Source organism: Balaenoptera acutorostrata, chromosome 11 (assembly GCF_949987535.1).
Source record: "Balaenoptera acutorostrata chromosome 11, mBalAcu1.1, whole genome shotgun sequence".
NCBI classification, from domain to species: Eukaryota; Metazoa; Chordata; class Mammalia; order Artiodactyla; family Balaenopteridae; genus Balaenoptera; species Balaenoptera acutorostrata.
In genome coordinates this window covers 48,065,877-48,079,997 of record NC_080074.1, presented here as the reverse complement: position 1 = coordinate 48,079,997, position 14,121 = coordinate 48,065,877, and the positions used below count along the sequence as shown (strand labels likewise).

The following is a 14,121-nucleotide window of genomic DNA, read 5'->3' as shown; positions in this document are numbered from 1 at the left end:
TGCACCTGTTTCCTCCGGTCCCTACTCAGTCAGCCCCAGCCGTAGGGCAAATTGAGTTGGGGTCGACCCGGCAGCCGGAGACCTAAGCTGCCGCGAGGTCCACCCAGGACCCAGGAAGCGAGTTTCCCGGGTCTTGCCGGTCGCAGGCTCCTGCCCCCACGTGCGTTGCCTCCACTGCAAACTCCGTCTGACTCAGCCTGTTTGACTCCTCTCCTGCTGCCCTCCGGGCCGGGCTGGGGCCGAGGGAGCGCCGGCTGCGCCAGGGCGGTTGGCAGCGCCGGGACGCTGAGGCCCGACCGTTACCGCGCTCGCTGGCGGGGAGGGGGCGGTAGCGGGTCACGCCTCCCGCCCCGCCGCGTGCGCTCCCGCCCCAAGCGTGGGAACTGGCGCCAGGGTTTCCACGGGGGCGCCCCCCAGCGCACGCCGCTCGCCCAGGGGTTTCCAACACGAGTCTTGCTGGTCCCAGCGGCCCGTTTCCCCGGGAGCGCCCGCCGCCTGGCCGCTGGCTCACTCTCCCCGGTGGCTGACCAATCCCCGTTTGGAGTTCAAAATTCCCGCCGCTTCACTTGCGCTACACCCTCTCCCTCGTTTGTTTTTTTGTTTTGTGTTTTAAACTTTCACTCCGGTTAAATTATATTGATCCTAAGCTTTTATCTCGGATGTCCCTCCAAAGGGATTTAACGAGAATCCCGAGCGCCAGCCACCGCTATCCCCGGGGCTCGCCCGCCCCTCGCCCACGGGAAACGCCCCGGGGCGGGGCGGGAGGACCCCGGTCGGCTGCGGGTGGGGCCGGGCGGAGCTGCCTCCCTCGCGGGGGAGCCCCCGGGCTCGCCTCAGCCCTGCGGCTCCTGCCCTCCGGGCAGCTGCCCGGCGAGTCCGCGGAGCAGCGGCAGGCGGGCGATGGAGACTGGGAGACACTGGGCGAGAGGAGGCGGGGTGGGGGAGGCGGGGAAAGCGCGGGGGCGGAGGCTGGCAGGGGGCGCTGGAGGCAGGAGCCGCCCGAGCGCTCCGAGCGCCCGAGGGTGCAGGAGGCTCTGAAACCGCGGCAGCGCCGCGAGCCTCCGGGGCCCGGGCGGCTGCTGGGCGGGGAGGTGGGGGGGCGCTGCCGCCGCCGGGGGCGTCGCCGGCCTCGGCCCCTTTGTTCTCGCGCGCTCCCCCTGGCCGCCCACTCCCCTGCTGTCGCGCGGCGGCGGCTCCTCCCGCCCGAGGCAGTCGGGCTCTGCGCCGGGGACGGGAGGGGGCGGGAGGGGGCGGGGGGAACGTGCCTGCCGCCGGGAGTGGGGGGCGATGGCGAAGCTCCGGGTGGCTTACGAGTACACGGAAGCCGAGGACAAGAGCATCCGGCTCGGCTTGTTCCTCATCATCTCCGGCGTCGTGTCGCTCTTTATCTTCGGTTTCTGCTGGCTCAGTCCCGCGCTGCAGGATCTGCAAGCCACGGCGGCCAACTGCACGGTGCTGTCGGTGCAGCAGATCGGCGAGGTGTTCGAGTGCACCTTCACCTGTGGCGCCGACTGCAGGGGCACCTCGCAGTACCCCTGCGTCCAGGTCTACGTGAACAACTCCGAGTCCAACTCCAGGGCGCTACTGCACAGCGACGAGCACCAGCTCCTGACCAACCCCAAGGTAAGGACGCCCCGTGAGGGATGCCTCGCTCCTGCGGAGATCTTGAGGTTTGCGGGGGGAGCGTCAGTGTTAGACCCTGCGCGGGGTGGCTCGGAGTATGCTCGCGTTACCAGGAGGCGACGAGGCTTCGCAGGCTATACTCAAACCAGGAGTAAGTACATCGGGGCGCCCCGGGTCCCCCGGTCCTTCAGGCGGGTTTGTGCACGGCGACCCGTGCGTGGTGCCCGGAGGCTTTCTTTACACACCTGTCTTGCTGGTCCCAGATTTTGAGGCCTTGGCCCAGCTTAGGTTAGGGCCCTAGAGGACTGACATTGGAGAAATGCAAGGAGCCAAAAGTTAACTTTTCCTCCGGTTAAAGCCAGTGCGTAGCGGGGATACACCTACTCCGGCGCATGGTCAAGGTCCGAGCTCCCACTGGCCGCGTCCAGAACTCGCCTTGGGAGGTGCAGGGAGTCTTTTAGCCCCTTGAAAGGTGTTAGAGGTTTCCTTGCCTTTTAACTCTAGACAGACGTTTTTAACTTGTGGTCCAAAGATGAACTTTCGTGGGTCGACAAACAACGTGGAATCAAACGCGAAATTCTGCGTAGATCCATTTTGGGCGGGTACGGCGGACTCCTAGTTTTCATGAAATAGATTCTCAGAAGGGTCTAGAGGGAGCCTAGTGACTCTGTGTGTCTAGAAACAATTGGGAGCCACCTGGGAAACGGTAAAACTTTCTGAAAATAGAAAACCCTCCGTGAAATGTACCGAATATTCCTTCCTCTGCAACTTTTTTCGTTCTCACAAGCAAAAACGAAAAAACCTGGTTAAGACTCGAGGGATGGAGAGCAGAGAGAGGCACACACAGAAAACTGTTCCCAGTGGAGAAAAAAACTTATAAAAAGTAGTGTCCTCAGTCTGTGAACTAATTGAGCTTTGTAGTACACCTGATTTTGCAAGAAGGATTTTCTTTCGTTTTTTCTTTCTCCTCTTGGCCTTTTTTTGCTCTTCTTGTTGCTTAACTATCAAAGTAAAGATGTGTATCTTCTTTGAAGTTACTGGCATTTTCCCTCTTTGTGAGAGCAGTGCTTGAAGATCAAGCAAGAAAGCAGTCCAGAAGGGAATGAGTCTTGTGTACACAGGAACAACTTTAAGTGTGACAGGATATAATTATATCAATCCAAAAAAAGAATCCTATATCAATATTTTACAAGTATTTAAAATAAGCTTTTCATTTCTCTATAGTAAACCTCTTGTTCTTGTCGCCTAAACAGTAAATTCTTGAATTGGGGAAATTTTAAAAAGGGAATTCCTTTAAAGAAAAATATATGACTTCTCTTAAAAAAGATGCCCTTGCTGACAAAGGAAGAGGACCTTAAAAATGAAGATAATACATAAGCAGTAAATATAGAAATACAGAATTTAGATAGAGTATAATGTTCAAAGTCTTGAAGAAGCAATAATGTTTCAAAGACAAATGTTGTAAATTAGTCTGCTCAATGCTCAGGAATTTCAAAACAAATTGCAGGGTTTTAGAAACATCACTTTTTTCAGGATTAAACCATTAATATAAAAGAAAGGTGTCAAAAAGAAATAGTGATTTAGAAATTATATGGTAGTTCATCATTTAAAAGGTGTTGTTATAATTGGTGAAACATTGCTAATTAGTTTAAGATTGTGGTTCAGGCACTAATAAATTACATACACGTTTTCCAGTCAGTGGCTAATATCTAATCAAGACATTGAGAAGATAGAATTTACTACATAAAGGCTGCTTCACAATTTCCAGGTAATTTTGAAGGATCTGACAAAAAAAATAAATTGGGATTTAGGACATAGATTTTTAAATCACTTGGAAGGAGGGGTAATGCTTTATATGTAATCCTAGGATTCGATATTTCTCTCTTTTTGTTGCAAATAATCAGTTTTCTTCCAGTGCCAGTTTGGATCCTGGCAACAATCGTTTTGAAGAAGTATCTGAACAAAATAAGATTTTATAAAGTAAAGTATACAAGAAATGACAGAACTGCAGAAAGATATGTTAATGTACAGAAAATGATGAACAACATCCCATTCAATTTAGTCAAGGTTTCCTCGGCCAAAGCAGTATATATCTATTTATCCAAATTATGATTGCATTGTACCATTTATAGAACATAAGTGTGTTCTTTTGCAGTCACTTTTTGACTTTTGAGCAATGAAGTGCTCAATTTGGAAATTCTCGTAAGCAATTAGTGATGGAAAAATTCAGCTCAACCAAAATATTGTGCCAGAGTCCAGTACGTAAGCAGAATGTTTCCACAGTGCCTTTGCAATTAGGCAATACCCACGGCCCGTTGCTGTTACATCTCGGCTACCCAGACCTTACCTTTTTATTGAAGGCCTGGGTGCCCCACCAGAATGGTGCCCCATTCTCTTTGTAGAATATCTAGATTCCCTACAGTGTCCTGGATCCTAATCACCTTCAACTTTCTCTTCTTCATGGCCCACTACCACAAGAAGCCATTTGGGAAATCTCTTTTTAGAAAAAGAGAACAAGAACTTTCTCCCCTCCCTTGAGTTTGCTGCATTAGATACAGTAAAAAGCAGGGAAGGGGAAAGAATATTGCACATATCTAACATCTTAAACCATAGACTGCTAAAGAAGACAGTGTGAATAAATTTGACCTTTGACTAATAATTTCTTCAAAATATCTTTAAGTCCTATTCAACTTATGTTTTGAATCATATCCTTGTTTCTAAAGCAATCACTGTATTCAGCCATGTAACATAGTACTCAAGTCAGTTATCCTAATCATCAAGTCAAGTCCTAATTATCCACAGGGCAAGGATCTGCTCTTTGAATTGACCGTAGCAAAATCTAAATTTGGGGTCAGCTTCCTCTGGCTACTGTTCTCATCACTGCCTTATCTATTTGTGACTCGAAGTTGTGTGTGCTAAGAGGTTTGGTTCTCATCCATGGCCATACATTAGAATCACTGGGGGAACTTTAAAAAGAAATTCTGGGGAATTCATGGCAATCCAGTGGTTAGGACTCAATGCTTTCACTGCCGAGGGCCCAGGTTCAACCCCTGGTCAGGGAACTAAGATCCTGCAAGCTGCGTGGCACAGCCAAAAAAAAAAAAAAAAGATAAAAAGAAATTCTGATGCCTGGGTCCAGCCTTCAGAGATTCAGACTTGGTCTTGGGTGGGTCCTGGGCATTGGTGTTTTTAAAAAAGTTCTACAAGTAATTCTAGTCTGTAGACAAAGTAAAAATAAACACTGGCTTAGAAAATGTCCTCATCTGTTGTGCAAGAAAAGTAAAATAAGAACTGAAAGGATTCATTGTGATTAATATTTGTGTGTTTGGGTTAAAAGATGTTACTGATGCTACTGAACATAGGGAGTTGGTATGAGAGGAGGGACTCAAATTCTGAAGGAAAAGAAGAGAATCATTTAAAATTAGTTTAATGTAAATGAAATGAACTTATGCAGTTCCAAACATTTAAAATTGGTTTAATGTAAATGAAATGAGCTTGTGCAGTTCCAAACATTTGCTTTTGCCTCATTGATTACATTGGATTGCAAAGAAAAGATGAATTTTTATTTTTTTATTTTATTTTTTTTAAATTTTTTTAAAATTTTTTTTAATATTTTTAATGCTATTCTTGTCTGCTTACATTCTTTTTATGTATGTATGTATGTATGTATGGCTGTGTTGGGTCTTCGTTTCTGTGCGAGGGTTTTCTCTAGTTGTGGCAAGCGGGGGCCACTCTTCATCGCGGTGTGCGGGCCTCTCACTATCACGGCCTCTCGTTGCCGAGCACAGGCTCCAGACGCGCAGGCTCAGTAATTGTGGCTCACGGGCCGAGTTGCTCCGCGGCATGTGGGATCTTCCCAGACCAGGGCTCGAACCCGCGTCCCCTGCATTGGCAGGCAGATTCTCAACCACTGCTCCACCAGGGAAGCCCAAGATGGATTTTTAAAACCAGCCTCTTGTATATGGAACAAGAGAGCAGGTGATTAGAGGCTATATGTTTTATTTTTGAGTTTCTTTCTCTGATATGAAAAACCTAGAAAGAGAGGACAAACATCTATTTCTAAGAGACCAGTACTACTATAAAAGTAAGAGAAACGCAGTCAAGAGAATAAAAACTTAGGCAAGAACTAGAAGAGGCTTCAGGCTTTAAGTATATACCCTGAAATTGGATATAATGAACTACAGGGAATTGTGGCTTAGTTACCTTCTTGGTATCCTACACATCCATACTAGTGTGCCTCTACCCCCCAGCACACACAAAGTTCCTGTGTAGATGGTGTGGTCTGCTGGGGTTAATTTCTGAACTCCATCCTTGAATTAAATGTGCAATACTTTGTGCTCTAGGGAGGTCCATCATATCAAAACTAAGTAATAAAAGGCTCATCTGAATTGTGACACCTTGTCTACAGTCTTTATTTCTCCATGAAAAAGTGGCTTACTGTGGTTGTTTTTCCTCTGGTGATGATATGAAGTAATATTGGGGATGTACATAAAATTTAATTCCACAAATACTTCTTCAGCATCTATTATGATCAGAGAACTGGGCAAGAAACAGGAGGACATACAAAGATGAGTTCATTCATTTAACAGATATTTATTAAGTGCCACTTTGTGCTGTGTGTGTGTGTTTCCAGGTTCTAGGACTGGAATACAGATCAGAACAAAGTCTCTGCCCACATGGAGCTTACATTTTAGTGGAGAGTGACAGACAAGAAATAGATTTATAATGTAGTATCATGTAATGATAGGTGTGCAAAGAAAATTCAAGCAGCATAAAGGTATAGACAGTGATAGAAGGAATGAGGGCTCCTCTTTTGCATAGGATCCATCAGGGAGGGTGGCTCTGATGAAGTGATATTTCCAGAGACCCAAAGAACACGAGAGGATGATCAGTGGCCTAAGGGACATAAGGGAATGAATCATGTGGCTATCTGGAGAAAGAATGTTCCACAACAGCAAGTGCAAAGGCTCTGAGGCAAGTGACTGCCAGGCCTGTGTGAGGAACAGTGAGGATGATAGTGAGTAGGCAGAGAACGGTGGGAGATGAGGCTAGGGCCTTATAGAACATTATAAGGACTTTGGATTCTAGGCTAAGCATGATGGTAAGCTATCTGACATTAGGCAGGACTGAAATAGAATCAGACTCAGACTTGTAAAAAATTTAAATGATCCCTCTGGCTGCTGAGATGAGAACAGAATGTGTGTGTGTGTGTGCACGTGTGCGCGCGTGCAAGATTGGAAATAGGGAGTCCAGTAGGACAAGCGAAAGGTGATGGTGACTTAGATCAGGGAGTAGCATTGATAAGGTCCACTGATGGGTTGGATGTGAGGAATGGGAGAAAAAAGAATCGAGGATGACTACAAGGTTTGTGGCAAGCACAACTGGGGATGGAGGATTATTTTATTAGATCGGAAAACTGGAGGAAGAGTAATTTTGGAGGAGTCTGCATGAAAAACAAGGGTTCAGTTTTAGATATGCCTAAGTGACATACAAGTAAGGATGAATTCTTGAGTTTCTTCCCTCAAGGAGATCATTATCTAACAGAGGAGATAAGATATCAAACAAGGCAAAACCTCAAGTTCTACTGGGAGGTGCAAACAATATGACAGAAACATCTAGAGTGGAATGATTAGGGGAAAAGCTTCCTGGAGAATGAAGCATTTGCCATGAAATTTTGAGAATGAATAGAATTTTTATCTTGGGAGGAAAGGTGAGGAGGAATGAAGAGAACATCAAGGAAGAGAAAAATGCCAGGAGCAAAGCTGTGGAGCTGTGGAGTATGGGCTGTGTTGGAGGATCAGCAGGTAAACTGGTGTGGCTGGAACCCAGGGCACAAAGATCAGAGCCCTGGGGGTAAGACAGGAGAGTAAACTGGGGTCAGTAATGCAGAGGTCCTTGACAGATAGGATGGGTTTGGTGGACATTGGGAAGCCATAGTAGGAAGAATAATGCCCCCTACCAAGGATGTCCACACCCTAACCCCCAGAACCTGTGAATATCTTATGTTACACAGCAGAAGGGAATTAAGTTTGCAGATGAGTGAAGTTTGCTAATCAGCTGACGTTAAGATAGGGAGATATCCTGGTGGACCAAGTATAATCACAAGGGTCCTTAAATGTGGAGGAGGAGGTCAGAGGGATGCAATCTGAAGAAGACTCAACTGACTGTTGCCAGCTTTGAATACAGAAGGAGGACACAAGCCAAAGAATGCAGGCAGTCCCCTTTTCCAAGGGAGTGGGGAAAGGCAAGAAAATGGATTCTTTCTTAGAGCCTTCAGAAAGGAATATAGCCCAGCTGGTGTCCTTATATTAGCTCAGTGAGACCCATTTTGGAACTCTGACCTTCAGAATTGTAAGATAATACATTTGTGTTGTTTTGAGCCACTAAATTTATGCTATAGCAGCAATAGGAAACTAATACAGAAGTCAAGGAAGGCTTTTGAGTAGGTGACTAATATGATAAGATATTTGAAAACTTGGTCAGATAATATCCACTTATATTATAGCTCTTTAGAAACAATCTAATCTGCAGGCTGCTAGGATTTTCCTGTCTGAGATTACTTATCATAATCCTTCCCTGACATCCATTTGTGGATGCTTTTACGAAGATCTCAATTATTTGTAAGAACTCCCCAAATTATGTATCTCAAACTCTAATCAGAAACTTTTTACTTTTATAAGAGAGATTTGTGATGTTACAATATATTTCAGTTAAAGTTTGGAGGAAAAATGCATATATTTTATCACAAACTTGCCTCAGAATCATAAAGATTTTTTTAGTTGTCAATTTTGTTTATCTAAAATGTTTTTGGTACTCATTTATGAAGGAAGATGTCAAGTTTTATTTACCTTGGGTTTAAAAATGTTTTTCCCGTCTTTAGCAGAATTTCCTATTGAGTTCCTAGATAAACAGTATATTTATATTACAATTATCATAAATATTCACAGTAAAATACTGAACAGAATGGTTTTTTGTTTTTTTTTTTTAAGAAATTCACGTTCTTTTATTTATTTATTTATTTATTTATTTATGACTGTGTTGAGTCTTCGTTTCTGTGCGAGGGCTTTCTCTAGTTGCGGCAAGTGGGGACCACTCTTCATCGCGGTGCGCGGGCCTCTCACCATCGCGGCCTCTCTTGTTGCGGAGCACAGGCTCCAGACGCGCAGGCTCAGTAATTGTGGCTCACGGGCCCAGTTGCTCCGTGGCATGTGGGATCTTCCAGACCAGGGCTCGAACCCGTGTCCCCTGCATTGGCAGGCAGATTCTCAACCACTGCGCCACCAGGGAAGCCCCAGAATGGTTTTTAATATTACATATGTTTCTTACTAGTCCTCATGCTGTGCCTTTGGTATTCTCTAGGTCACATAAATCAATGTGTAAAAATTTGTACTTTTGAGTTTTAGTAATACCCTCTTTTCTTTTAAAATAAACACTGTTATAAAATTGAAAACTGGAATTCCCTGGTGGTCCAGTGGTTAGGACTCGGTGCTTCCACTGCAGGAGGCACAGGTTCAATCCTTGGTCGGGGAACTAAGATCCCACAAGCCATGTGGCATGGCCAAAAGAAAAGGTGGAGGGAACTATGTGCTTATTAAATTATTTAAATTTATGATCATTTTTGTAAATAAACTAATCAAGCAAACTTGTTTCATGTATTTGCTTGGTTGAGTAGCAGAATCCAGCAGATTGGGTCACTAGAAGTTCTCTGTATACCGAAGCACATGTGAAGAAATATCCATTCATCTAAATTCTTCTGTGCCATTCATCTAACTGATGCAGTAGACCAAATGGACTTTGAAACCTTATCCAATGTCCAATTTACTAGTTATAATCTAACAATATTGCAGCAGCATATATTGATGTTGTATCTCATTAGCAGAAATTAAATCCTAGAAAATTACATTCTAAATCCTAGGAGTTTAATCCAGTTTTTCCTGTGTAATAAATATATTTATACAATTGTCTTTATCGACACAACTTTATTTTAAAATAGTTCTTAAGAATGGAAAACCAGACAATAATATGCTTAGTGAGAGTAAGATCTATTCTGATTATAATTACCTGTTTCCTCTGTTACAAAGAGAGAAATGGCAAAAGAAAATCTTTATCTCTCTAACACCAGCTTCTATTCTGGAATCTTTTGTTTCTATCAATGGTATCATTATTCTCTGGTATTAATACTTTTTCAATTTTCACTGCCACTATCCTGGTCAAAGATATTATCATTTGCTTTGATTATTATAGTATCTCTTCACTAATCTCCTTATATCTAGTCAATTTCTTCCTCCAAACCAATAGTTCTCAAAGTGTGAGCAGTGGATGAGAAGCATCAGCATCATCTGTGAACTTGTTAGAAATGCACATTCTCAAGTCCCATCCTAGACCCACTGAATCAGAAATTTCACCCTAATTTCTGATTTAGTGGTTCTGTGTTGAATTCAAGAATTTATACAGTAAAAAAGTATATAACTACCAAGCTAATAAGTGGGGGAAATGAAATAATATAAAGCAAGCCATTTAAAAGAATGCAATAGGGCTTCCCTGGTGGCGCAGTGGTTGAGAATCTGCCTGCTAATGCAGGGGACACGGGTTCGAGCCCTGGTCTGGGAGGATCCCACATGCCGCGGAGCGGCTGGGCCCGTGAGCCACAATTGCTGAGCCTGCGCGTCTGGAGCCTGTGCCCCGCAACGGGAGGGGCCGCGATGGAGAGAGGCCCGCGCACCGCGATGAAGAGCGGTCCCCTCACCGTGATGAAGAGTGGCCCCCGCTTGCCGCAACTGGAGAAAGCCCTCGCACGAACCGAAGACCCAACACAGCCAAAAATAAATAAATAAATAAATAAATAAATAAATAAATAAATAAAAAAGAAAATCCTTAAAAAAAAAAAAAAAAAAAGAATGCAATAAAAGAGAGTAAAAAGAATGTAGACAGGTAGAATAAATTTTTTTTAAAAAAGATAGATTTTTTTTTTTTTTTTTTTTTAATTTTATAGCTACTTTATTTATTTATTTATTTATTTATTTTTGGCTGTGTTGGGTCTTCGGTTCGTGCGAGGGCTTTCTCTAGTTGCGGCAAGCGGGGGCCACTCTTCATCGCGGTGCGGGGACCGCTCTTCATCGCGGTGCGCGGGCCTTTCACTATCGCGGCCCCTCCCGTTGCGGGGCACAGGCTCCAGATGCGCAGGCTCAGTAGTTGTGGCTCACGGGCCCAGCTGCTCCGTGGCATGTGGGATCTTCCCAGACCAGGGCTCGAACCCGTGTCCCCTGCATTAGCAGGCAGATTCTCAACCACTGCGCCACCAGGGAAGCCCAAAAAGATAGATTTAAACCCAAATTTATAATTATATTAAATATAAATGGACTAGCTTCCAATTAAAAGGTAGAGATCATAGACTGGAAAACATACGCCATACAAACATCAACCCCCAAAAAAATGAAGAAAGAAAAGCTGGAGTACTTGTATTATATGAAATACAGTAGACTTTGAAGCAAAAAAATGTTACTAGAGATAAAAAGGGACATTTCATAATTATAAAAGTTAATTCAACAAAATATAACAATTCTATATTGGGAAGTACCTAAAAATATAACCTTGAAATACATAAAAACAAAAAAATTAAAGCAGAAATATATAGAAATATCTCAAGGGAGAAATATACAAGTCTATCATGATGAGAGATTTTTAACACACCTCTGTTTGTAACTGATAAACAATCAGACAAAAGCAATATCAATACACATCCAGCAGATTTGAATAACATGTTTAACAACTGACCCAATTGACATATATAAAATAGTATATCCAGTAGCAGCAGAGTGCACATCATTTCAAGTGCCCACATAACATTTCCCCAAACCGATCACATTCTGGGCCATAAAGAAAGCCTTAACAAATTTCATAGCAGTGAAATAATAAAGATTATATCCTCAGTGAAATTAAGCTAGAAATGATTAAATTTTACTGAGAGACAGAGAAGATGTGGGAAATTCATCAGGGAAAGTGTGACCTTATGAATAAATGATGCTTGAGCAATTAGCTCTACGTAAAAAAGAAATAAAATGTGATACATACTTCACACCCATAACAACAAATTCCAAATGGAATAAAACCTAAATGTGAAAAGAAAACTATAAAACTTTCAGTCGTTGGAATAGGAAAATATCTTTATGACATAGGCCTAAGAAATATTTTCTCAAATAAGGCTTAAAGAACAAATCATAAAAGGAAAAGATTGATACATTTGAATATGTTAAAACGATAATTTCCATATGACTAAAATTATTGTAAACAAAGTAAAAATGTAAGCCACAGACTAGTAAAAGATAATGGTAAAACAAGTAATCAACAAAGGACTATCCAGCATTTATGAAAATGTCTACAAATCATTAAGAAAATGACATATGACATAATGGAAAATCAGTGAAGGTTATGTACAGTCAATTCATGAAAAAACTCAAATGGTCAATAAATGTGAAACAATGCTGTATTCCAGTAATCTCAGGGAAATTCAAATGACAATAATGGAATACCGTTTCACACCCATCAGATTGGCAAAACTTAATGTTTCATAAGACCAGATGTTGGTGAGGTTTTGAGAAAATGTTAAATCCTACTGATTGCTGGAAAATTGGTTCAACCACTCAGAAAAATAATCAAACATATCAATAGTATGTGTAACTGAAGTTGTGCATACCTGACAACCACTGTGACAATCAAGTGAAGTGACAACAAGTTCACTTCAAGGAGTTTACCCTAAAAAAACTGTAACACATATTCAAGGAAGTATATATGAGGATTTTCATTGCAGAACTGTTTGTAGTAGTGAAAAAGTAGAAACAATCTAATTGAATTTATTAGGATATTGGATGGGGTACTTTATTTATTTTTCTTTTAAAGAGACAGCCTTTATTTTAAGGATTTTTACATTGAAGACTTCAAAAAGTGGTAGGTTTTTAGAACTTATTGACCTGTATTTAAAAGGAACTGTTGACAGAGTTTCACCAGAAATAATCTGAACAAGCGGGAAAATACAGTTAATACTACTGAAACCTACTAAAATAATTCCAGGACATATGGTTTATCCGACATAATGATACCTCTAAATACTGCCATTGATATGAAACTGACTGCTTCTTACTTTTCTAAACACACAGTGCTATAATTAACAATATTCAATCACTTCTGTTCTTTCCTGAATATATAAAAATTAAAATACCAATTAAAAAACTAATATATTCTTCTCTTTAAATGTTTCTTACAGATACAATTTCAATACTTTCATTCAATAGTGGTGTGGTTTAAGAGATTTTTCATTCACCAGTAAAACAATCCACCCAAAGGGAACTGATAGTCTTTAGGTTCATAGTGCAAATAAAGAGTTTGGGAATGCAGAAACTGACTTTTCTAAAATACAAAACGGATAAAATTCTTAGAAGATACATTCAATAAGCTCTACTAAGTAGCTGGCCACAAAACTAGAACATGTGATAATCTTCCTGGTGAATTCAGTGGGACTCCAGATGTTTCCAAACTCAACTTGAACTCTCATCTTCAGCTTTGTGTTTTGCTTTTCCAGTTTCACTAATGACAGAAACATGATTCAAATCCCTGAAGTATTCATTATAGTCAAGGGCATATCCTACAACAAACTTGTCTGGAATTTCAAGTCTAACAAAGTCTGGTCTATATCCAGCACTTCGAGGGGTCCTTTTCACCAGCAAGCTTGCAACCTTGACCATCTTTGGATTATGCTGCTTGACCAAGGAAAGCAAGGTTTGCATTGTTTTGCCAGTGTCAATTTTATCTTCAACAATCAAGACATTCTTTCCAGTTAAAGTTGAGGGATCATCTCCACCAATTACTTTTATGTCACCTGTTGACTGGTCATTACAGCAGCTCTTCAATCTGATAAAATCTACAGTCATAGGTATAGATCTATCACTATTTCTGCTCAGTGCTTTGATGTAATCCAGCAGGTCAGCAAAGAATTTATAGCCCCCCCTTGAGCACACAGAGCACCACGATGTGATGGCCTTCCACCTCCTTCATCACATCTTGAGCCAGCCATTTGGTCCTGTCCATAATTAGTCCATGAGGAATAAACACCTTTTCCAAATCCTCAGCATAATGATTAGGTCTACAACATAAATCTAGGTCATAACCTGGTGCATCATCACTAATCACGAAGCTGGGGCTGCGAGTCACCATAACGGAGCCAGCTGGGGCAGGCTGATGGCAGTCTGCTATTTTTTTAAATTAATTTTTATTGGAGTATAGTTGATTTACAATGTTGTGTTAGTTTCTGCTGTACAGCAAAGTGTGGGCTACTTTAATAGGAACCTCATAACAGTAACCTAAACAAAGGAACTACTAGATTTTTTTCTTTTGTAAATGTATGAGCTTGTAAGCAGTCTGTGGGGCTGTGCCATTCTGATCTGGAAGGTCATTCAAACACCCAGTTTCTTACTGTCTTCTTGCTTTACCGTCCCTTAACATGGT

General features: G+C 42.3%; 1 protein-coding gene and 1 pseudogene across 1 annotated transcript in view; one reads left to right on the top strand and one right to left on the bottom strand.

The window, feature by feature from the left end:
• The first annotated feature begins 958 nt into the window (after window positions 1-958).
• Window positions 959-14,121, top strand: part of KCNMB4 (potassium calcium-activated channel subfamily M regulatory beta subunit 4) — a 69,608-nt gene continuing 56,445 nt past the window's right edge. Inside the window, exon 1 of the mRNA XM_007195022.2 lies at window positions 959-1,623. Coding sequence (XP_007195084.1) covers window positions 1,288-1,623 — 336 coding nt within the window. The 5' untranslated portion in view covers window positions 959-1,287. The remainder of the gene's footprint in view (window positions 1,624-14,121) is intronic.
• Window positions 13,140-13,830, bottom strand: LOC102998968 (hypoxanthine-guanine phosphoribosyltransferase-like; annotated as a pseudogene).